General features: G+C 43.8%; 1 protein-coding gene and 1 long non-coding RNA gene across 3 annotated transcripts; one reads left to right on the forward strand and one right to left on the reverse strand.

Moving 5' to 3' along the window:
• The first annotated feature begins 771 nt into the window (after positions 1 to 771).
• On the forward strand, positions 772 to 17644 carry LOC309371186. The gene is made up of 3 exons (XR_014168851.1): positions 772 to 929; positions 6268 to 6666; positions 16739 to 17644. It is a non-coding gene; the product is annotated as an uncharacterized lncRNA (long non-coding RNA).
• Positions 9336 to 24199, reverse strand: VDAC2 (voltage dependent anion channel 2). 2 transcript variants are annotated; one of them, XM_081913790.1, is made up of 10 exons: positions 24039 to 24199; positions 22766 to 22824; positions 20282 to 20353; positions 18047 to 18096; positions 16476 to 16628; positions 16334 to 16386; positions 15026 to 15253; positions 13554 to 13704; positions 11253 to 11310; positions 9336 to 9903 (listed from the first exon to the last, which is right to left on the reverse strand). In XM_081913790.1, the coding sequence occupies exons 2-10, from the start codon at positions 22797 to 22799 to the stop codon at positions 9812 to 9814; spliced, it is 891 nt and encodes a 296-aa protein (XP_081769916.1). In that variant the 5' UTR covers positions 22800 to 22824; positions 24039 to 24199; the 3' UTR covers positions 9336 to 9811. The 2 variants fall into 2 exon arrangements, with proteins under 2 accessions (XP_081769916.1, XP_081769917.1); XM_081913791.1 differs by lacking the exon at positions 22766 to 22824.

Below are 24199 nucleotides of genomic sequence, written 5' to 3' on the forward strand. Positions count from 1 at the left end.
CGCTCTACGTGGGGCTACCTTTGAAGCTGACCTGGAAACTACAACTAATCCAGAATACAGCAGCTAGACTGGTGACTGGGGGCGGCTGCCGAGACCATATAACACTGGTCTTGAAAGATCTACATTGGCTCCCAGTACGTTTCCGAGCACAATTCAAAGTGTTGGTGTTGACCTTTAAAGCCCTAAACGACCTCGGCCCAGTATACCTGAAGGAGCGTCTCCACCCCAATCGTTCTGCCCGGACGCTGAGGTCCAGCGCTGAGGGCCTTCTGGTGGTTCCCTCATTGTGAGAAGCAAAGCTACAGGGAACCAGGTAGAGGGCCTTCTCAGTGGTGGCACCCATCCTGTGGAACACCCTACCATCAGATGTCAAGGAGATAACTACCTGACTTTTAGAAGACATCTGAAGGCAGCCCTGTTTAGGGAAGTTTTTAATGACTGATGTTTTAATGTATTTTTAATCTTTTGTTGGAAGCTGCCCAGAGTGACTGGGGAAATCCAGCCAGATGGGCGGGGTATATATAAATAATAAATATATTATTATTATTACCGCAACTCAGGAGGCTAAGCCCATTTCACCTGAGGTTTTAGACCCATTCACGCATCGCCGCAGCAGTGTTGGGGGCTAATTCGCTTCAGCTCCTCTCTTGGGTCCCATCAGCGCTATGCCCTGAAAGCAGTATGGCACCGCTTTAAATAATCACGGCTCCCCCTGTCACCGAGAATCCTGGGAAGTGTAGTTTGTTAAGGGTGCTGAGAGTTGCTAGGAGACCTTTGTTCCCCTTGCATAGCTAGAATTCCCAGAGAGGTTTAACAGTCAATCCCTCTCCCCGGAGAACTCTGAGAAATGTAGCTCTGTGAGGGGAATAGGAGCCTCCTAACCACTCTCAACAACTGTCTGCTCCATCTTCCGGGTGACAACCCTTCAGGTATTTGAAGACCCCCAACACGTCCTGTCCCACCCCATACTTTATCTCCTCCTAACTAAACATACCCAACTATGTCAGCTGTTCTTGAGTCTTCATGGGGCTCAGGGCTTGTTGCATGGGCAGCAAAATTGCCCAGTAGAACTTGATCTGGACTGTTCTACATCAGGCAGATAATAGGACTTTTGTTGTGGTTGTGCTGTTTAGCTAATTTTTTATTGTTGTTTCATTTATCATCCTCATCCTCATCCTCCTCCTCCTCATCATCATTATTTGTACACTGTCCATCTGGTTGCGTTGCCCCAGTCACTCTGGGTGGCTTCCAACATAGATTTAAAAAATCACAAAACCTTAAAGCTTAGAATCTATACAGGGCTGCCTTCGGATGTGTTCTAAAGGTTATAGAATTTCTTATATCCTTGACATCTGATAGGAGGGCATTCCACAGGGTGGGCGCCACCACCGAGAAGGCCCTCTGCCTGCTTCGCTGTAGCTCCACTTATCACAGTGAGGGAACTGCCAGAAGGAGCTGGGCCTCAGTTACTGGGCAGAATGGTGGGGGTGGAGATGCGCCTTCAGGTATACAGGGCTGAGACCATTTAGGGCTTTAAAGGTCAACACTAACACTTTGACTTGTGCTCGGAAACATACTGAGAGCCCATGAAGGAGACACTCCTTCAGGTGTTTTACCAAAAGTGGTTGTTTTACCGATGATTTGCAATTGCTACTGATGATTTGTTAGTTTTTCTGTATGATTTAAGTTGTAACTGTGATGTGCTGTTCTGTTATTGTTATTTATCGCTTGCGAGCCGCTTTGTGATACGTGTGAGTGCAAAGAAGCGTGGAAATATAATAAACGAGATGAAATGAAATGAAATGTGAGAGGGTTATGTGTTTGAATGCATCATTTAAAAAAACAACAACCCACATATTCCTTTACTTAGAAAGCTAGCACATCATGGAGAAGGGTGAACTTTCCTTAGAAATGCTGGTTTTCTATGTGCAAGAATTGTGGGGTGAGGAAGTACTAAGCCAGGCTTCCTCAACCTCAGCCCTCCAGATGTTTTTGAGACTACAATTCCCATCATCCCTGACCACTGGCCCTGCTAGCTAGGGATCATGGGAGTTGTAGGCCAAAAACATCTGGAGGGCCAAGGTTGAGGAAGCCTGTACTAAGCATTCACATACAACCTCCCCCATCTCTCTCTCTCTCTCTCTCACACACACACACACACACTTACCATGTGAAACTGCAACCAAACCCTCCAACATTTCTCTGATGAAAAGTGGGACATCTTACCATAACCTCCAAAATTTCTCCCATGAAAATTGGGACGTCCTAAGGAAAAGCAGGACATTCCTGGATCAAATCAGAAACCGGAACAGCTCCTCTAAATCGGGAACATCCTTGGAAAATAGGGACACTTGGAGACTCTGCGACTATATAATTATGTAGTTATAGATTTAGCCAGACCACCAGCGGTTAGAGTTTAGGCTCCAGCTATCCATCAAGTGGCATTCCATAAATCTCTCCTCCGCAGTTTGCTTTTGGTTTTTTTTGCTCTGGATTGCCAGCAGATGGTGCAATTGCTCCACATCAGACTGGTCTTCTCCTGTTTCTAAACTCTACCATCTCAGCCCTGCAAGCTACAGGCGACTCTTCTTCAGCAGGCAAAAAGCGAACACAGTTCCCTGCACATAAAGGTAAGGTAAAGGTACCCCTGCCCATACGGGCCAGTCCTGCCAGACTCTGGGGTTGTGCGCCCATCTCACTCAAGAGGCCAGGGGCCAGCGCTGTCCGGAGACACTTCCGGGTCACGTGGCCAGCGTGACATCGCTGCTCTGGCAAGCCAGAGCTGCACACGGAAACGCTGTTTACCTTCCCGCTAGAAAGCGGTCCCTATTTATCTACTTGCACCCGGGGGTGCTTTCGAACTGCTAGGTTGGCAGGCGCTGGGACCGAGCAACGGGAGCGCACCCCGCCGCGGGGATTCGAACCGCCGACCTTTCGATCGGCAAGCCCTAGGCGCTGAGGCTTTTACCCACAGCGCCACCCTGCACATAGGGTTGCCATATCTCAAAAAAGTAAAATTCCTGACACCCACATAATTGTTGAACTTTCTTTTTGGGGAACAAACCCAAACTGTGGAGCATTTTTGGAGAAACCTCCACACCCCAAATAGTGTTTTTAAGCTATTTGAGCTGTTTCAACTGCTTTTTCCATTGCATTGCCATACGTTCAGGTTTTCCCTGGCATTTTGCCAATTTGCCAAAACTCCCTCGATGCCATTTTTACACCCAAAAACCAGGATATGTCAGGAATTTTCCTGACATATGGCGAGCCTACCCACACATAGCCTCATAGATGCATGCAGCCCTTTGTTCTGTGCAGGGCCGGATTTAGGTCTGATGTGGCCCTAAGCTACTGAAGGTAATGGGGCCCTTGATATGTCCAGCTGTCCTTTGTCAACAACAAATTGTCGCTGTTTTTGTGTGTTGAATACCGTATTTTTTGCTCTATAAGACGCACCCGACCATAGGACGCACCGTGTTTTAGAGGAGGAGAACAAGAAAAAAAATCTCCCCTTCTCTGCTCAGCACCCCTTCAGTGAAGCGGCAGGAAAAATGGAGCCCCTTCTATTTCTCCTCCTGCTTCGCTGAAGGGTGCTGTGCAGAGAGGAAAAGTTGTGCAGTGCCTCTCCAGTAAAGCAAAGCCAGGAGAGCAAGAGGGATCAGTGCGCACCGACCCCTCTTGCTCTCCAGGCTTCAGCGAAAGCAACCCGAAGCCTCCGGAGCGCGGAGGGAGCGCTCCCTCTGTGCTTTAGAGGCTTTGCGTTGCCATCGCTGAAGCCAAGGAGCCTGCATTCGCTCCATAAGACGCACACACATTTCCCCTTAATTTTTGGAGGGGGAAAAGTGCGTCTTCTAGAGCGAAAAATACGGTAGATGCTATATGGTAATTTATGGACCTAATACATATCAAAAGCCATTTGCACATAACAAAATATGTATTTTATCAAAGTAATTGTTGAACTGAAATACATTTAAGAAGTATATTAATAGTGAAATTTGGGGGGGGGCAAGAGAGTGGGGCCCAAACTGTAGCTTGTTTAGCTTATACACAATTCCGGCACTGGTTCTGTAAGTCATAAGTTCTACCATGGCCATTCATCCCACCTTGGCATTAGAAGCAGATGACGAGGGAAGGGCACAGGAGCAACTGAAGCTCCCACAGTATAGCCTCTGTCCCTTTTGTGGCTTCCACGATTAGCAAAGTGCTTGTGGGCGGCAGGGATGATACACCAGATCTCTGTTGCTGCTTGGAGGAAAGGACCCCAAGCGCAGCTGCCAACTGACACTTTCTTTCTAGAACTCTGTCCAGCATATCCGGCACCGTGATGCAAAGATCCCTCCGGCGCCCCCCCCCCAGCAACTCCAAAACAAGGGAGGGGGCGGTGAAAAATGTCCTCTGCCTCCCCCACGACCCCGATCCCCGACGTGGTGGCTGAGATCAAGAAGTGCTGGCAGACATGCTCTCCGGCATAGGGGCTCCCAGGAAGGCTGCGCGCCGCCTTTCACCAGGAAGGAGGAGGAGGACAACGACCAGGAGCAGGGCTGTCTTTAGCAGATGGAGAGGCTTAGGAGGCAAGCTGCATGCCTGCCAGCCATATAGTTGGCAGGGCGCAGCTGGCGGGCGTGCAGGGAAAGGGAAGGCTGCCGGCAAAGCCGTGAAGCTCCCCCACTCGCTAGGGCACCCCTGAGAGGCTGGCGTCCTGGCGCAACGAACCACTAACACCAATGGGAAAGACGGCTGTGACTCTCTCACAGAGAGAGAAACATCTTGAAGGTGTCTCTTTCATTTGCTGGCTATGCATCCGACTTGACAGCATGGGACATGGGTGGCACTGTGGTCTAAACCACTGAGCCTCTTGGGATTGCTGATTTAGGCCAGCGGTTCAACTCCCCGCAACGGAGTGAGCTCCTGTTGCTCTGTCCCAGCTCCTGCCAACCTAGCAGTTCAAAAGCATGCCAGTGCAAGAAGATAAATAGGGGCCGCTGCAGCGGGAAGGTAAATGGCGTTTCCGTGCGCTCTGGTTTCAGTCACAGTGTCCTGTTGTGCCAGAAGCGGTTTAGTCATGATGGCTACATGACCTGGAAAGCTGTCTGTGGACAAACTCCGACTCCCTCGGCCCGAAAGTGAGATGAGCGCCATACCCCATATTTGCCTTTGACTGGACTTTTCCTTTACCTTTTACCCTACTTGACACAAGACAGTCTTCTATCCAAAGCAGGGGCGGCATGTTATGTTTGGCCATTGGAGGTGAAGTGGGAAGGTGCCTTGCCTCCCTGAAGCCTCACGGATCGGGGCAGTATGGCAGCAATTCCCAAGGTCCAGCGAGATCCTGTTTGAGAGATCTCGCTGGAAGCTGCCAGCACTTTACCTCTCTTTTCTAGCAGGAGGGATGGAAAGCCATCCCGGGGATTCCGCCACCCGAGGCGTCTGCCTCATGGACAGGCCAGTCCTGATCTGAAGGGCTGTCCTGTCCAAGTCAAATTTAAAGATTAAGAAACACCCCCCCCCAAAAAAAGAGGAGGGTTGTTGGTGGTTTGAAGTTGCCCATCCACAGTTTGTATCTGGACAGCAGAACTGAGGAGGCAGACGGATTACCAGAACAGCTTTTCCATATTGTATTTCTATTTAAATTATAACAATCAAGTCTAGATATTTGCACACATATATGTATGGCAACCTTTGAAGGCTATGTGTGAATCTGAATTCTCTTTTTTTGGTGGCTGTTTCCCCTTATTTTGGCAATATGCAAGTTGAATCCCATGTGCACACACTTCCTAACTCCAGAGAGGTCAAAGTTCACATGCCCTGTCTCCCATTCAAGGCAATTTGCATGAAACTCTGGAGACGGAAAGTTGCTTAAACCTTTCTCCCAAATTACCCCAACATTATTTTGCTTGTTTTTTCAGCCACTCGGTTCTAGCTCTGATCAGTGTTTGGCATGAACTAAATCAGACAAATTAATTCACAATTCAAAAATCACTGAATGGCACCTGAAAGCCATTCCTTATAATTTCAGGGGGAACTGAAAAGCAAATGAAGTTCCTTATGCAGTAGGGCTTGGGGCAATTTTAATTCAATTTAATTGCATTTCAATCATTTGTATATGTATAGGAGCTTCGTCACACTTAATTCTGGGTTTGTGGCCACTAAAAAGTAATGCTGCTGTGTTAAGTTTGAAGATCCTAATTGTTGGGGGAAATAAATGAAACCGTTGTTCACATTACACCGTGTGTTTTGATGGTTTCTTATGTCTATTTTATACTCCAGCAGAGCAGCTTGTAAAATTCTATAGGCTGGAGGGGAGCAGAAGCCAAGGACCACGTGAATCAATTACATAATGAGCTGCGAATCGAACTGGAAACAGAGTTAGTTCTCTTCTGGAGGGGGTGAATGTGAACTGCAACAAATTCCTTTCTAAAACTAACTTCCCAAGCACTTGACTCCAGGATGTTCTAAATCAATTTCTCTGTCCATCTCTACAGACTTTAATTTACACATGAGGAACACTTGGTAAACCTTTGTGACCTGCTTGCGAATCGCTTTGCAGATAATCTCGCTCATATCTCAGCTTTAACTTGGGTGTCACATTACTTGCTGTGCTATGAATGTCCTTGCAGTCTCCTCATTGCCACATTTGCTTGGGGTTATGGCAGCCCAAGGACATCGGTAAGTTACTTGGAAGACCCAAAGTCTGCAGATCATTTGCACACTTGAGCTTTGCCTTGCTGAGCTAAATAGAGCCACCAGAACAAAGGAGGCTCAACTGTTGGGTAAAGGAGACAGTAAATGCTTCCTGGATGGAAAGAACAGTCTCTGTAATCTTGAAGGCTAGGCGAGTCCAGTCCTGTAGAAAACCTTTTCTAGATCTCACATATTTCAATATTAGCAAGTCTCCAATGTCCTGTTAGGGATGCGAGTGGTGCTGTGGGTTAAACCAGAGCCTAGGGCTTGCCGATCGGAAGGTCGGCGGTTCGAATCCCCGCGACAGGGTGAGCTCCCGTTGCTCAGTCCCTGCTCCTGCCAACCTAGCAGTTCGAAAGCACGCCAGTGCAAGTAGATAAATAGGTACCGCTCCGGCGGGAAGGCGAACGGCGTTTCTGTGTGCTGCTCTGGTTCACCAGAAGCGGCTTAGTCATGCTGGCCACATGACCCGGAAGCTGTACGCCCGCTCCCTCGGCCAATAAAGCAAGATGAGCGCCGCAACTCCAGAGTCAGCCACGAATGGACCTAATGGTCAGGGGTCCTTTTACCTTTAATGTCCTGTTGAGCAAGATTGGGGCTTTTTTAATGCTTGCTTTGCATCAATCTGTCTCAAGAAACAATGGAGTGAGCCTCCAGGGGTGAAGTCAAATAACTGAAGTGACCTTCCCAGGGCACAAGCCTGGGCAGTGTCTATGGAGGTCCTGGGCTGCTCCAGACAAGAAGACCCACCCCATCGGCCTCGCTGACATGGTCCAAAGGAAAGCAGAGCAGTACGTTTGGCACCAGCTGGGCTGCAGGAGTTGCCGGAAGGCGGACAAGGAAGCATCCAACCACCTTAGGGACTCCACTCCAGATCTGTGTAGGACTTAACTCCTTATCCTTTTCTTCTCCCAAAGATATCTGCAAGGCAGTGGAGCTTTAAGATCAGAGTGGCTCTTCTCCCAGATGGGCTGCCTTCCCAGGTTGACAAGCCCCATTTGCCCCTTTTCAATAACCCCAATGATCTAAATCAGGAAGGGGGCATCTGGAGGGAGAATGGGCCTGATCTGCAGTGGCTCCATCTGTGGAATGCTTTCCCCAGGGAGGTTTGGCTGGTGCCTTCATTATACACCTTTAGGCGCTAGGCAAAAACGTTTCTCTTCAGCCAGGCCTTTGCCCGGTTAACATCCAATATCCTTTTAAATGTGTTTGTGGGAGAGAGGGGGGCTATTGGTTTGTTTTTCTTGTTGTATTTTCTTTTTTTACCTCTTATTTTTATGTTGTGAACTGCCCTGAGATCTTCGGATGAAGAGCAGTACACAAATTTAATAAATAGCTGTAATTTTTTAAAAAACGCAAAAGAACAGACCTTTTACTACCTCTTGTAGGTCCTCCATTTGGGGATAATACAGGGCTACGATGTGTAGCAAGCTATTCTCAACTTCTGGGAGAAAGCAATTGATGGAGGCACTTAAAAAAAAATCCAGACACTGCAACCAATAGCTCCCCAAGCCAACAGGCAGCAAGAACAGTTTCACGCATGAACCAAGGATGGGCACATTCTACAATGTGTCAAAATAAATGTATGCACCCAATGCAGCTGTGAAACACTATTCAGGCATTTCCTTCCCTCGTGTAATTAGGACTGTATGAGGCAGGGTCCGGGCAAGCACGCTAGCTCTGCCACCTTCATTGTCTTGGGGTTTCTAAATTGTGTGGGGAGCCTATGCAAGTAGAGCAGACTCCCCACGGCAGGCATTTGCCCTCCAACATGTAGAGCAGGGACAGAGCTAATACATTTCCACTCTTCCACGTTGAGGGGCATGGCCCCTAAGGAGGGCAAGTGAGTGGGCAATCTCTGTACCTCTTCCTCCGAAAGCCGCTTCCATTTCATATTGCTGGCATATTTTGTTAAGAGGCAAGAAGAGAAGCGGCCCTTGGGTTGGTTCAATAGGCCTGTGCATCTGGCTGCTAACCAGAAGGTTGGTGATTTGAGCCCACCCATGGACAGCTGAGGGCATGATTCCTGCATTTCAGCGGCTTGGATGGCCCTCGAGGTCCCTTCCAACTCTACAATTCTATGATTCCTTAAAGGTAAAGGGACCCCTGACCATTAGCTCCAGTCGTGGCCGACTCTGGGGTTGCGGCGCTCATTTCGCTTTATTGGCCTAGGGAGGCGGCGTACAGCTTCCGGGTCATGTGGCCAGGATGACGAAGCAGCTTCTGACGAACCAGAGCAGCGCACGGAAAGGGCGTTTACCTTCCCGCCGGAGCAGTACCTATTATCTACTTGCACCCTGACGTGCTTTCGAACTGCTAGGTTGGCAGGAGCAGGGACCGAGCAACGGGAGCTCACCCCATTGCGGGGATTCAAACCACCAACCTTCTGACTGGCAAGTCCTAGGCTCTGTGGCAGCACTAAACGACTGCCCCAAGAGTAGTACTCCACTCAAAAGATCTCGCTAAGCCATGGCCAAACTCAAGAAATCCCCAGATTGGACATTTAACAGCTTCGGCAAACTGGAGTCATAGCAAATGCTCCAGAACGCCGAGCAGCAAGGACACCTGGAACAACAGGCAGCTTTTTTTAAAGCAAAATTAAGGCGGACCTCAGCCCTCCCTATCAATAACTTCAACATATCTGGAGGCACAAGTATGTGTGTGTATTTGTTTTATTCATAATTTTCGAATTGCCTTGGGATACCAAAAGTATTTCTAGTTAAGGTGATTTTAACAAAACCGTTGACCTTTCTTTTCAGAACATCCACTGATCCATTCTGTTATTTCAATGGCTATTATCACGTGTTAAAAGAAACATAACATGCACACATGTGTACAGGTTTTCATAAAGTCTATTTCATTATTTGTGGGTAGCGCATTCAACAGTTAAATACATTTAAATAATGTATTATGTAGTGACTGCACTAATGCAGAATTGAGAACTAGATAGGTAACCAATTTAACTAAAAACCAGCTAACAAGTAACTGCCTAAATACTCTGAATACAGCTCTTGTTCTAGGCCATCCATTTTGAGTAGGAAAAAAAGCCCCCCGGGTCACACTGGAAATACATTTTTAAGGCCATATTCTTCTGATATCCCATTTCCTGCGGCAGCTTTCTTCACACCTCTTAAGCCTCCAATTCTAGGCCAAGACCAAGTTTGTGTCCACCAGCATTGATGTTCTTCCCATCGATTAGGGCAGACAGAGTGAGCTTCACACCTGCAGATCAATATAACCAAAGGGTTTTAGAGAAGGCAAGGTCCACTGAACACATCAGTTGCTGCTAACATTTTTCAATGCTCAAATGTAGTAAATTATATTGAAACACACATGGATGCCGACACCAGTGGGATTAGAAGCATCAAGCTTCACACAAAGGTGCCTACGTACCAGTTAAGTTGCAGAGACACTTAAAAAGGAATGTTTCAAACTTTCATACTGAATGCAAGTAAATCCTTTTTGAAGAGGCAAGTTCTGCTACTCTGAGAACTGTCAACTAACTTTCTTTTTTTTGCAATTCATCTTTATTGGTTTTTAACAGAAATGCTTTCTTAACGTAAAATCACAGTACTGTATAAAGTTTCAGTTTCTTGTTAATGTGCATGTGTTTCTAAATCATAATAAAGAAAAACAAAGATATATTCTTACTCATTCAACACATTAATATTCTAATTATGTCTGACTTTCCTTACTTGGGTCCTTTAGAGTTCTTGGTTGAATGCGCATCATAATAAATCTAGTTTATTGGTAACCAATTTTTCGCTACTTTTTGATGTTTCTCATTACAAGAGTTAATCTAAACCAGTCAAAAAAATTAATTCTTTGCAGTCGTCTTTCAGGTATTGTTTAAATATATTCCAATCTTTACTAAATTTTTGTTTCACTTGATCCCTTATCTGTCCTGTCAGTTTATCCATCTCGGCGTATTCCATTAGTTTAATCAGCAAATCTTTTTTTGATGGTATCGTCTCACTTTTCCAATTTTGTGCAATCAAAACTCTCGCTGCCGTGGTGGCATACATAAATAATTTCTTTAAATTTCTAAGAATCTCCCTCCCAATAATCCCTAAAAGAAATGCCTCAGGTTTTGAACATCTTTTTCAACTCATTATAGACTGAATCCCAAAATTCCCTCATTCTTTTACAAGTCCACCAGACATGGTACATTGATCCCACCGCCTCCTTACATTTCCAACATCGGTCTGAATTATTTTGTACATTATTGCTAATTTCCTTAAATACCAGCGATAACTCATGTAGTTTTCCTTAATAGAATAACATGCTGTGAACTTAATTTTTGCCATTCTGAGAGTTGTATGTTATGACCTAGATCTCTTGCCCATTTTACCATGGCTGATTTTACCTCCTCGTCCTTCACTGACTATTCTAATAAGATTTTATACATTTTGGACAGTGTTTTCTCACTGTTATATATCAAGTCTCTTTCGAACCTTGAATGGAGAACTGACAACTTCCAAGAGCATGTTAACAACAGACTCTAGCCACCATTAACCTGAATATTAATCAAAACCTTCAACATCTCTCATATTCTTATCAAAATTATTTACCTGGCCTCAGGGTCTGGGTGTACCCAACTCCAACTAGACTAGAGTTGTTCACTTTTGCCTGCAAAACAATGAGAAGCAAGATGACATTTTTATCAATCCTTTGTGTCACACAATATGTTGTGCCCTAATTTTAACATCCCTTTGCCCTGCTCCAAAGAATATACAGTGGTACCTCGGGTTACATACGCTTCAGGTTACAGACTCCGCTAACACAGAAATAGTACCTCAGATTAAGAACCTTGCTTCAGGAAGAGAACAGAAACCGTGCTCTGGTGGCCCGGCAGCAGCAGGAGCCCCTATTAGCTAAAGTGGTACTTCAGGTTAAGAACAGTTTCAGGTTAAGAACCGACCTCTGGAACAAATTAAGTACTTAACCCGAGGTACTACTGTAGTGCCCAACTAGAACAAGAAGGCAGCACCCGCAACCAGAGTGTAATCTAGCATAAGCTTTCTTCAACTGCTTTTTCAACTCATGATGACCAGGCTTCAAATAATCTCTCTCTCATCCCCTTGCCATGGCAACACCAAATCCGGGGCTTCCTCCTAAAGAATGAGCTAGGTTAGGGAGGATGAGTACCGGCCGCAGAAGCTCACAAATTGGTTTTAGCAATGCAGTTCCCATGTGCAAGTAATGATGATTGCAACTCCGCTTCCCCACTCTCCCTCAAGCTGGAGGGAGAACACAAGAACACAGAGCCTTGTCTTTGTACACAGCTGGGCTGCTGGAGTTGCAACGGCCCAGTCACAGCAGACAAACACCCCTGCTGCCCCTCACCAGAGGAGAATGAAGAAGTCATGTTGTATCATCTCTGTTTCTGCCAAGTGGTTAAAACTTCTGCTGTCCAGCAGGTACAGAGGAAGAGAGGCAGCATGCTTCTGCAGCCCTTCTCTAGCTCAGAACTGGGTGACAGTCACACTTCTGCTTGTCCCTGACCTTCTCCTGCATTCCAGTGATGTTATCACGAGACCAGGGACATGACGCACAGGAGCATGTCCTGACAACCATACATTTTTTCTTGGCTACCAAGGGCTTCCACAATTTGTAGGCAGATGATAATCACTAGTCCTCAGGACTGTTCCAACCAGGAGATCTATGCAACTTGGGTTTTCTTCCCTTTTCTTTTGCTTTAAAGCCTGTTTCTACTATGACAGAGCTTCCAATCTTGTCATGCGCAATGGAAATAAGAGATGGGTTAGTATTTCTATACTGCCATCTGTGTACGTGAGTCTTAGCATAGAATGAGGCCACAGGTCAAAGGAACCCATTACAGCCATACCAGGCAAAAGCCTCAGAAGCAGTGCTATTCACTACAATATTGGACTGTTATAATCTCCATCAAATATCTGTAAAGCACTTTAAACATGCAGTAGGATGCTTTATACTGTTTTATCTTAACTTTACAACCATTCCCTTCAGGTTGTTTATTCCTAATTTTACTGATGGTGGTAAAATATAATGGCACACCTACGGTTAAATTTACAGCTCAAAGCACAGCTGTGGGAAACCTTGCCCCAATGCAATCAAGTCCCTGCTATGTAATTAGACCTCATTTCCATTCATGAGTGAACCTTACCAGAATTCTTAGAACATACAGTCATACCTTGGAAGTCAAACAGAATCCGTTATGGAAGTCCGTTTGACTTCTGAAACATTCGACTTCCAAAGCGCAGCTTCTGATTGGCTGCAGGAAGCTCCTGCAGCCAGTCGGAAGCTACGGAAGCTCCGTTAAGATAGTGGAGTCCAAAAGAACATTCGAAAATGATAACATTCATTTCTGGTTTTCAATTGTTCGGGAGCCAGAACATTTGACTCCCAAGGTGTTCAGGAGCCGAGGTACGACTGTACACAGCATTTTCTGCTACACACAAAGCAATTCATCTGTGTAAACTTATGAAACAGGGGTGGGAATGACCCTGCCCCCTCAGAAACTCCAAATAGATGCTGCCCATCAATGTGGATGATACTGAAGTAGACAAATTATCTGTCCTTGCACAAGGCGGCTTCGGTTATGTTCTTAACCATTTTGCCGGGCTAGTTCTCACTTGGAGAAAATGGTGCTACTGAGAGCCCACCCAGTTTCATTCAGACTAAGAAGCCATTAAGAAAAGTTGTCCATGCCAAAGTTGGAGTTAGGCAGCTCACAAAGGTATACTCAGGCATGAACAAAGGCCAGTTGGGAGATGCTCATTCAAGCTATGATGTGAAGGGGGGCTTCTCATGGTAAGGGATATAGAAGTTTTCTATGTATAGTTTTGTGGACCAAGATAGCTATGGCATTTTTTTCTATAAGTTCGACTTACGGAAATAGAAGCGGTAGGATCCAACAGGTACTTTGCTGCAATTCCAAAACGAGTGCTATTGCTGCCTGCTGCCCAGTTAAGGTTTACAGCAGTCTCAAGGTTGTCGCTGACTTTTTGGTAAATTGAGCCACCGAACTCCGACCCATCGTTGCTGAAAAATAGTTTTGAAATGGTTTTTTTTATTCAATGATAAAATAAAGAAAAGCTTCAGATGAAGAAGAGCATTGAGGCTTCCCCGTGACATAGTAAGTGACTGCATTTCAGGGTGGTAGTGGGAGATAAAAACCCTGGCTCACCCTACAGAAAGTGCAAACATAACACAAAATGCAAACGTTTAGGCAGTCTTCCATTTCCCTCTGAAAGGCATGATAGTAACTTGTGACCCTTAAGTCACACTGGCAAGAATAATAGATTTCGTCAAGTTTTTCCTTTGCAGTCGTTATGTTTATGAAAGTGCTGTGAGAAGTGGCATAAGACACTGCTGGCAAGTAAAAGACTACAACAATGGTAAGCCACAACAGATTCTTTTGCTCTGTTCATGAATATTCAGTTCTCCTCCACCTCACCAAATAGCCTGTAGTACATTAGCGTTCCAGGCCCGATTGATCTATGCACTAACTGCCAACTGAACTAAAAGGTAAAAAAGGTAAAGGACTCCTGGACGGTCAAGTCCAGTCAAAGGCTACAATTGCAAACCACCTTTTTTTTTAAGTAGCTGAAACCTCAATTTTCTGTTGGGCTTTCAATGCAACTCAGGTTGCCTTGTCTCTGTTAATTCGACTTGCCTAGTTAAAAAGGTACTGTAGTCTTCCAACTAATCAAGATGTTCCATGCAGTTTTAGGGGCGAAACTTAATTTAATAATAATATTCAATTAACTAAACACTATTAATATATAACATAACTGCAAGTACTTGGCAATGATTTTTAATGATTTCTATGCAATTTTACACATTTTACTTACCTAGCAAAACTAAATCATATTAATTTAACCAAAATATATTTTGAATTTACAAGCCATGTTACAATTTTTTTTAGCACCCCTCATTTTTTGAAATCGCAAGTTGAAAACTCCAACACACTCTAATGCAGTATTTATCAATGAGAAACTGCAAGTTCTCATACCAATTTGTACTAGATCATATCCAGTTGAAGTTGTGTGAAATAAAACTACTCATTGGAGCATGAAACCTAAGTTGGGAAGGTAGCCCATTAAAAAAAAAAAATGCATGCATGAACTTTTTTAAAATACTTTTTAAAAACAATATACTTTAGAACAATGCTTAAAAAGTACTTCTGCTATTCTAGACCTTCAAAATTTATTTTGATAATTAATCACCCAGCAAAAAAATCTATTCAGAATGTAGGCATATTCAATGCCACTACAGCTCCAACAATGAAATTATTTCCCCTAGTTTTCAAGATTTCTGGGTACCTTCATTAACTGCAATCGTGTTAGTTTCTGATACTTACACATTGGTGTGCAACTGGAAGTCTCCAGTCTTGTATCCCACAGAGAAGTTATTCCTTGTCAACTTGGATTTGGCACTGTCAAAGGTCATTTGGTAGCCAGCAAGCCAGCCCTCATAACCCAAGACAACTGTACCATGGATGGCAGGTCCAGCAAAATCAAAGTCAACATCACAACCGAGGTTTATACATTCACGCTTATAAGCAGATTTGATTTTGCCACTTTTCTTTCTGGAAAAAGAAATATGTAAGAAAAAAACCTGTTCTTCCCCTGGAATGCACAAGTTATATTGTTTCTCATCTTAAGCAAATAAATTAAAGATGTCCACGTAGTCCAAATTGTGAGTATTCACTAGATCAAGAGCCACAGAGCCGACCTGTGGTTACAGGAAGGAGATCTGTATGTTTAAGGGGCAAGAGAGTTTGTAGAATGACTTCACTTGAAATCAGTAATTCAACTCTACAGTAGGAAACTTGTTCAGTATCAAATTCCTGGCACCTCTAGGTAGGGCAGGAAAATCATGGGGAGCTGCTGGTAGTTGGACTTATGGCCTCACTTGGTGTTAAGTAGTTCCACATTTTCTCAAATGACATAACTAGAAGCATATCATGGGGTAAAGGGAAATCAGTAAGTTTATTATATGCCATTCATGTATACAAATATTTGCCTATCATTCTTCCCCATGAACCAGGCAGAAGCCAAGCCTAAGACAATAACTCCTTGCAGAGTAGATAAACTGATTCAGCAGTTTAAGTTGTTTTATTCAGAATTTAGGAATCAAGGCAGTTCAAACACAAGTTAATGGAGGCTTTCCCCACTTACTACTATGTAGTTGATAACAGTATCTGCTACTACATTTTATGAAGAGAAGTCTGGATTCTGTGATACCAAAAAGAACTAAAAAACAACTTCATACTGTCTGCTCTGCTTATAACTGGCACTTGGAGACAGAAAAGTGTCTTTTGCCAGGTCAGATGAATAGCCATTACTGTACGTTTGGCTGGTTTTCCTCTGTCACATGTTTTTGGGATCATCTGCTTGAATTCACTGAGATTTTATAGAATTATTCCTTGAACCACGGGCATGAGGCACCATGTATCTGCCTGAGATGTATTATAAAATTAAGACAAATTAAATTAAATATTATGTGTGGTGTGAATTCATTTTGTATATTTGTGGTTTTTTGTTCTTAAAGACCACAGTATGTGTCCAGCCACTGAAGTCTTCTTCAGTAGCATTCATTACCCCATTTCTCACTTTCAGTGTACTCTACGTGGAACGTGCCAAGACTTAAGAGGGAAAGAACTTACCCGGTGTTTGGTGAGAAAGTTGTGTCAAATGTCAACTTCAAACCTTTGGCAAGCTAGTTTAGAGAAGGGGGGAAAGTTATGAATTAGCAGATGTAAAAAGTGACTTCCACTTAACTTTTCAGCAACATCGAAATTCAATTACCTGATCTTCAATTGCCATTTCTGTTCCCAGAGTGTTATCCGTGTTCCATTTTTCTGTGAAAGTGACACCATACTCAGACCACTTGTATTTCGTCTCCAAGCTCCCATTCACTTTTCCTGTGTCTGTGTTTGATGAACCAGCTGTTGCGAACTCCTAGCAGGACAATGCAGGTGGGAAGAAAAGGTTTAACAAACCGAAGGTGAATACAGAGAGGAGCAATTACTCCTATGACTATTAAAATATCCCTTCTTTTTTCTTGACAGGACTCAAGACAGCTTACAGATAAAAATAAGAACTTGTTTTACCAAAAAACCCTGCAGCTTTCTGAAAGTTTCTGACGTAACTAATTGGACAGAATCACCTTTGAGTTTCAATGCCATTGACCATGACTTACTGAAATTCTGAAGAATTGGACAATCTGTATACCTCTGCTACAGTTGTGATTATGCTCAAAGTGTCACCGCAACTTGTGTTATAAAAACCTCAAGCAACACTCAGAGCAACCAGAAACTCCTGGTACATTTATGACAAACTGGTCTGTAGCAAACTATATGTTACTTCTTTAGGCAAAAATTTGAAGAAAGCACAAGTTCCAACTTTTACTATGAATACAGGGAAGAGGAAAGGTGAGGACAAAGTACACAGACCTGGTCATTCTTGTTTAACACGTTATGCCTGAAAGACCCTGGTGATCAAGCTACTTAATTATGGGGCCTGAGGTATTATTAACCTGTACTTTAAAAGGAATCACACAATGACCAAAAAGAAATGTAATTTCTCAGTTCAGGCAATCGTACAAACCATGATTTGGAAGATCAGAAAAAATGCTGCCTCCTTCATTACAGGGATCCAAATTGAGCATCTATGCTAATACTGTTAATACTGAAATTGTGGCTTGCAAACCCATCTGAAACTATAGCTTTGAGATTAGCATTAGTTTGCCCAGCTTGGACTTCAGAACAAACTATGATTATTACAGATGAGAAAAGGGAGAGGCAAGGAGCTTGCAAGGGAAGGAAGAGAAATGAGTCCATGGCAGATTCCCTATTCAGCTGTCGCATCAGAACACTGCATGTTAAACAAGGTCAACTTAGTTTGCAATTAGACTAGAAAGATTCCCTTAAAAGAAAAGAGAAAGAGGAAAGGAAATAAAATCACTTTCTCCTTCATTTCTATGTGCTTGAAATCTTACCGGGGGGGGGGGGGAGCTTGCAACATAATAATTTGGAATTGAATTTGTTTTGAACTGTTTTTAATGTTGCATTTTAAATTGCTGAGACTTTCCCTGGGACCTTAAGATGAAGGGAGGGTAAATAATAATAATGCCTCATGGAGACAAGTTTAACCCATGGCCTTTTGCTTGTTAAGATGTTTTCACTGATTTTAATATTCTTGTCACCTTGGCACCATGTGATGAAGGGCATATTATTATTATTATTATTATTATTGCTACTACTACTGCCTGGGGAGGGGAGAAAGGGTGTGTGGGAAGGCTGAGAAGGGTCTGGAGTCCTCCCCACCACATTTCAGAGGTTATTTCAGAGGTTAATATTACACCAAAATGCACTTACCACGCCACTTGCAGATTTCGTTTTCACATCCAATTTCACCAGACCAAAACCTTGACAGACAGAACTGAAATTACTACTGCCCTTTTATACAACATGCCAGTGTTTCAAGCAGTTAACACTATACCCAAGCTTGAATACAATTCCAGGCAGAGTCATAAGAAAACATTACGCTGCTCTCTTCCTGGTTGCATCGCTGTAACTGTAACAAAATTCTGATCTTAGGACACCTACATCTCTGATGAATAAGCAAGGGCTCTTTCACTAAAGCATTGCTTTTATTTAACTACAGTGATAGTAAAGCATTCTACAACTGAAATGACCATCTATATGGATCTAATCAATTTCTCTAGCAACATCAAGAAGAAAGTTCATTTCTTGCATATATTGCACATGCTCGTTCCCGGAACAGATGGGGGAAAGACTTTTTAAAACTGAAATATTGGAACAAGGACCCACCCCCAAAAGAATTCACACCAAGCTTTTAGTGGAAGCAAAAGCATTTTACAGAGGAGGCCCAGGACCTGCTGCTTTCCGATGGGCTCCTAACCAACTCTAAAGCGTCTTTGCCTACCTTAGGGAGCCAGGGACTGCATCTATCTCACCCCACACCCTTCTGAAAGATTCACTGTTTGATCAAAGAAAACTCAACAGACCTTTGCTAGACCGAAGCAATCTAAAAATCCATTTATGGCTTCCATGATCCCCTTGAAGTTTTGGCGATGCGGAATGAAATAATTTTGCTCTTTACCAAAGCTCAGCAGAGCAGAACCCAATATTTACCTGGGAGATATTTACTTAGATGCACCCCACAGTAGTTAGTATGGAATATGAATATGTAAATGGTTTCATGAAAGCAGTCATTGCTCAATTTAGAACCCAGAAACAAGAAATCAATTCTCCTTGCATTCCCCCAGCAAGGCTCTCTCCTAGCAAGTTGTTTTGCCCCGGGGGTGGTGTGTATGCCCCATTTGCATTATACATTTAAAGCAGTATCATAACACTTTAAATAGTTATGGCTTTGCCCCCCACCCTCAAGAATGCCGCCGACTGCATTTGCTAAGTGTGCTAAGAGCTGATAGGAGTCCCCATTCCTCTTCTGAGCTAGTATTCACAGAGTTCTATGGGAAGGGGACTATAGTTAAACCCTGCAGGGAACTGCAGCTCCTTGAGGAGACTGGGATTATCCTACAGTACCCAGGATTCTTTGGGGAATCCCTAACTGTTTCAAGTGGTTCATTCATTCATTCATTCATTTGGTTAATAAAACTTACTATACAGCTTGATTGTAACAAAACAAAGTAAAACCAGCAACCTCAAAGTGGTTTTAGGTGTTTCTTCTAATGTCAGTGAACATGCAATTCTGCACTGACATTAGAAAAGAAACAGAGCAGAATCTTTGACACCGTTATAAAATGATACACAAATTAACAAAAGAAAAAAAGCAGCAGCTCTTTCAGAATCCCCCTTTTCCCAGTACATTGTTTATTTCCACAAACGCAAAAATGCATCAATCAGTGCTTTCTGTTCAGGGGCATTCAACCCATCAGGTTCTCAGCTACTGGTGAGTGAAATTTTTAACTGCCTCTGGACCTTATCCCTCCTAATAACCTCATAAACTACCATCCTGCTCTTGGTGCCCTGCAACTCCCGAGGAAGAACCATCCCACAGTTTGAAAACTAAGGTTTCCCTCGCTGGAAATCAGCTACCAGCACTAGTAGGGGGGAATATTGTTAATTCAACTCCCACCTCTTGCTCCTGTCAGGAAAAAAAAACCCCAGCACCCAGGGTAGATGGGTGAGTTCTCACTTTGCTATAACCATAGTAAATTCCCTTTGCGACATCTACTCCTGTTTGAAAATCGTAGTGCTAAGGCCTATTGTAAGAAACTTTTGATCTGAGCTACCTTCTAAGTGTTCCCTAAGCAGTATATTTAATACTTTTACTAGTCTCCCGATACAGTATGCTCCACTGTACTTGGCAGTGCCAATCTTTATATGTCCAAAGAGAAACTAAACTAAGCGGTGAAAATATTCAGCAGCAAGTTACAGTTATGTCTAATGACATGCCAAACATTCTGGTGATAAACATTCCACTTCTAGCAATAATTTGCTCAATAAAGTGGGGGAAAGGTGGAAGACAGCAACTATGTAGCATAGTTTGGGTTTGCTGAGAGCAGCAGTAAATGTTGTGTCCGCTTCCAAACAATACTATATTCTTTACAAATGTTTTCATACCAAATCCTTTGTTGAAGACGTCTCTGGCAGACTTGCCAAGGTCCGCATATGGTGGCGGGATAGCCATTGGAGCTAGGAAGACAAAATAATGGGAATGTTAGTACTGCAAGAACAAAATGTAAACAGTAATTAGTTCTGTCTGCTGTGAAGTCAAATAACAATTCATAATGAGGTGGATAGCCAGTACTGCTGCATATTTTTTTTAAGTAATTTGACAAAAGGTGATATATTTAGTATGGCAATGCAGAACTGTACTAAAAGGAATTGCAAAGTTAAGATGACAAACTAACGTACCTCTAGATGTTTTTAGGGGGGATCCGGGTGCACTTTTACAACAGCAAGGGCGAATATTTCAAATATATACCAATATTTAAAATACATTATAACAAGCAAACAATTGTTGGTGCATTTTACAAAATGCCTCCTCCCCCATTCCATGCATGGAAGTCCTACAAAGCAGATGTTCACATCCAATAATGCCAAGAGCCACTCAGTAACAGCTGCAAATCTATTCACATAGTGGAAGTAAAACCCAATATCCTCTTTACTTATTAAACTGTTTCCACACAAATCTGTTTTAATCTGTAATACAGCTTTGCTCATGCAGAATATGGAGAATCCTGTGACAATTGAGGACAGACACATGCACACTCCATATAACACAAACTGCATGAAACGTGTAAAAAAGGTAAAGGACCCCTGGACGGTTAAGTCCAGCCAAAGGCGACTCTGGGGTTGTGGTACTCATCTCCCTTCAGGCCGAAGGAGCCGGCATTTGTCCATAGACAGCTTTCCAGGTCATGTGGCCAGCATGACTAAACCACTACTGGCGCATGGAGGACTGTGATGGAAGCCAGAGCGCACGGAAACACCGTTTACCTTCCCGCCACAGTGGTACCTATTTACTCGCACTGGTGTGCTTTAGAACTGCTAGGTTGGCAGAAGCTGGGACAGAGCAACAGGAGCTTGCCAAAATGCACGGATTCAAAATGCCAACTTTCCAATCAGCAAAACATGTAGCATGAATCAGACACCACATTTAACTTGCATATCACTGAACAAAATACTTGTTAAAACTTGGTTAACAGCATTTGTTATTAATATGTTCAAAATATTGACAGGCAGATATAATGTTGTGAAGAGCTTTGGTTTCAGATTTCTGCACGCTATGCTGCTGTTAAAGCACAAAAGCAGGCCAAACCCATTATTTTTGGTCAGTTGGCAACCCTAGTCACAATCTGATGAACTCCTGCTCAGATGATGATGATGATGGATCTTGCATTTTGGGAGAAAGTTAGAGTTCAATGAGTGGTTTGAACCAAACATCAATATGTAATATTTCCAAGTCAAAATGTATTAGTGCACATCTGAGGCATGAAGGATAGCATTAGTACATTTTTGCATGCACTAATGTATAAATAAATGTTTATCCTACAACGAAGGCCTGTATTTCCATTTTTCTGCTGAGCTGGGTATAAAAATATGACAAGAATGCAATAGTAATTATGTTTCACTTGCATATTAGAGAAATGCAGTTGTGTGGGTTTGTACTATGTAGTTTTGTCAACTGGGATAGAATGGGCTCAATGAAAGCCAACTTCTCCTTTCCTATCCAGTAGGATCAGCAAACTGAACCCCCGCCCCAGACCACTCATTTCTTCACCTCCCCTCAGCTGCCAATTCAGCTGGTGGCAGCTGAAGCAACTCACTTTGGGGGATAGGCAAGGTCCACTACCCTGCACTCTCAATGGGGCACTTCTGGGTAGCTCAGTCAGTAGAGCACGAGGCAAAGTTTTAATAGGCATTCTAAATATCACTTTCTCCCAATTTCAAAAAATGTTGACAACTTTATCAGAACATACATTTGCAAAGAAAAAGCACAAGGCCTGCCAATTTGAACAGTTAAGTGTTTAAGGCCCATTGAAGCCAATGGGGGGGAATTCCAAATCAATACCATTAAGAAAAAGGTGCCAGCCATGTAACAACTTCTTAATAATGAATTTTACCAAGTAATTGCACTTCCTAATTCCAGTTATGTACTGAGCCCTAGGGACAGACGATCAAGGAGAGAAGATATTTGCAAAACCCTTGCTAAGAGCAGCCCAATGTATGATGATTAAACCACAAGTTATGAAGATTACATAATTATGCTGCACCTTTCCCTCAAGTTATTATTTCAAACACCTCCACACCCTTATCACAAACCACATCCCCAAGGCTTTGCAAATATCTGCAGCTCCCAACATATTAACATATTAAGCAGTCCAGGCAGACACACCCATAACAGACAGTAGAAATATTTCATTTAAACACATATTTAAGCAGCTTAGCCCCCTAGATTTCAAATACTTATTTTGACTTTTTCTGACTGTGGATTATACGGTGGGTTAGGTATTAGTCTCATCATCAAAGCTCACTCTTACTGTAACTTATAAATCTGTTAGTTAGGTTACTTCAACATCCTTACTTCATCTCCCTACTTACGTCTTGGACGCTGACATGCTGGATTAAAAGACATAGCTATCTAGTCCAATTTAGAGAATCTATAAAATGGAAAATTACATTAAAAATAAATTACAGAGATTTTAGAATTAAGAACTCTCGTGGTATTCAGATAACTCTCATGTCATGACTTTGGGGAGGGATGCTGCACACAAAGAACATTTCTGCAGTTTCCCTTCTGAACGGAAGTGTCCCTTTACTCATGGAGGCTGCCTCTGTCCCACATAAAGGAGACGACTTTGGGTGTGGCAGCTATTGGGGATAAAGGAGGGGTGGTGGTGGTGGAGAGAGAGAAGATAAAATAACTTTTTCCCTGCTACTGCAATGTGAATTCTTCCTTGCGGCCATCTTAGGGAGCAAGTCCTGACCCCTTCCCTGCATCGCCAGCCTAAGTACAGCCCACCAGAAAAGCACATCCTCCTCTCCTCTTTGCAAACGTCACAAAGCTACAAATAAAGGAAGCAGCAGATGCGAACCCGAAAACTAGGATCGAAAAGGGGAGCATAGGAGAATGCCAGCTCCTTTTTTTTTTTTGCAAAGGGGACAGTTTGCAAACGGGAGCCAAGCCAAAAACTTGCAAGGGTGAACCATCCAGAAACTGCAGAGGAAAGGGAGAGGGAGCCACCTTGATGCTCAACTTAACTAGACGCCAAGGGTACTTGACCCCCAAACAATAAAGCAAGTGACATGTTGTTCGTATCTTTATTTTGGAATCATGTGGAAATTGTTCGATTTGTTGTGTACTTTTTGAAGTTTGATTATTTACAATTGCTTTTATGTTTGAAGTTATGTGGTTTTCTTATATACGTTGTAAGCCGCCTCGAGCATAGTTTTAACTTCGGAAAGGCGGCATACAAACAAAATGATTGATTGATTGAAAAAGCAAGAGAAGAGAAAAGCCCCAACGGGAAACTGGGGAGAGGAGGGCCTGCGCCAGATACCTCACAAGGGGGAAAGGGAGGAGGAAGGGAAACGGGGGACGGGGGGGGGGGACACCCCACTCGGGATCCCCCCACCCACCCACGGAAAACCTTGACGGAAAGAGCGCGTGGAGAAGCAGAATAAATTCTCTATTAAGCCCCGCAGGAGGGATTTGAGGCCGAGCCAACCTCGCCGGGCTGTTGCTGCGGGGAAACGAGAGCGGGGGGGGGGGAATGCTTCCTTTTCAACTCCTTTCCTCTCCCGCGCCATCACCCCCGGGCAAAAGGAAACCCCCCACCCCGCGTTGTCATGGTAACCCCGCCACGGCCCTTACCTGCCCAGTCGGGGGGGGAAAGGGACGTGCTTCTTTCCGAGACCCAGAGAGACCCGCGCGCGCCTCCGCCGCCGCCCCTCCCTCTTCTACCCGCGTGAAGGCCGCGCTGGAGGGCGAAGTGAAGGAGACACCTCGCGCTCGCCGCCCGCCTGCGCGCAAGG

The sequence above is a fragment of the Podarcis melisellensis genome (assembly GCF_964234715.1).
Source record: "Podarcis melisellensis genome assembly, chromosome: 5".
Lineage (NCBI taxonomy): Eukaryota > Metazoa > Chordata > Lepidosauria > Squamata > Lacertidae > Podarcis > Podarcis melisellensis.

Coding starts and splice junctions, on each gene's coding strand:
- VDAC2 (XM_081913790.1), bottom strand. CDS start 22,799: ATGTCTTTTAATCCAGCATGTCAGCGTCCAAGAC. Junction 20,354..22,765: donor AGCATGTCAGCGTCCAAGAC/GTAAGTAGGGAG, acceptor TTGTCTTCCTAG/CTCCAATGGCTATCCCGCCA. Junction 16,387..16,475: donor AAATGGCAATTGAAGATCAG/GTAATTGAATTT, acceptor TCTCTAAACTAG/CTTGCCAAAGGTTTGAAGTT.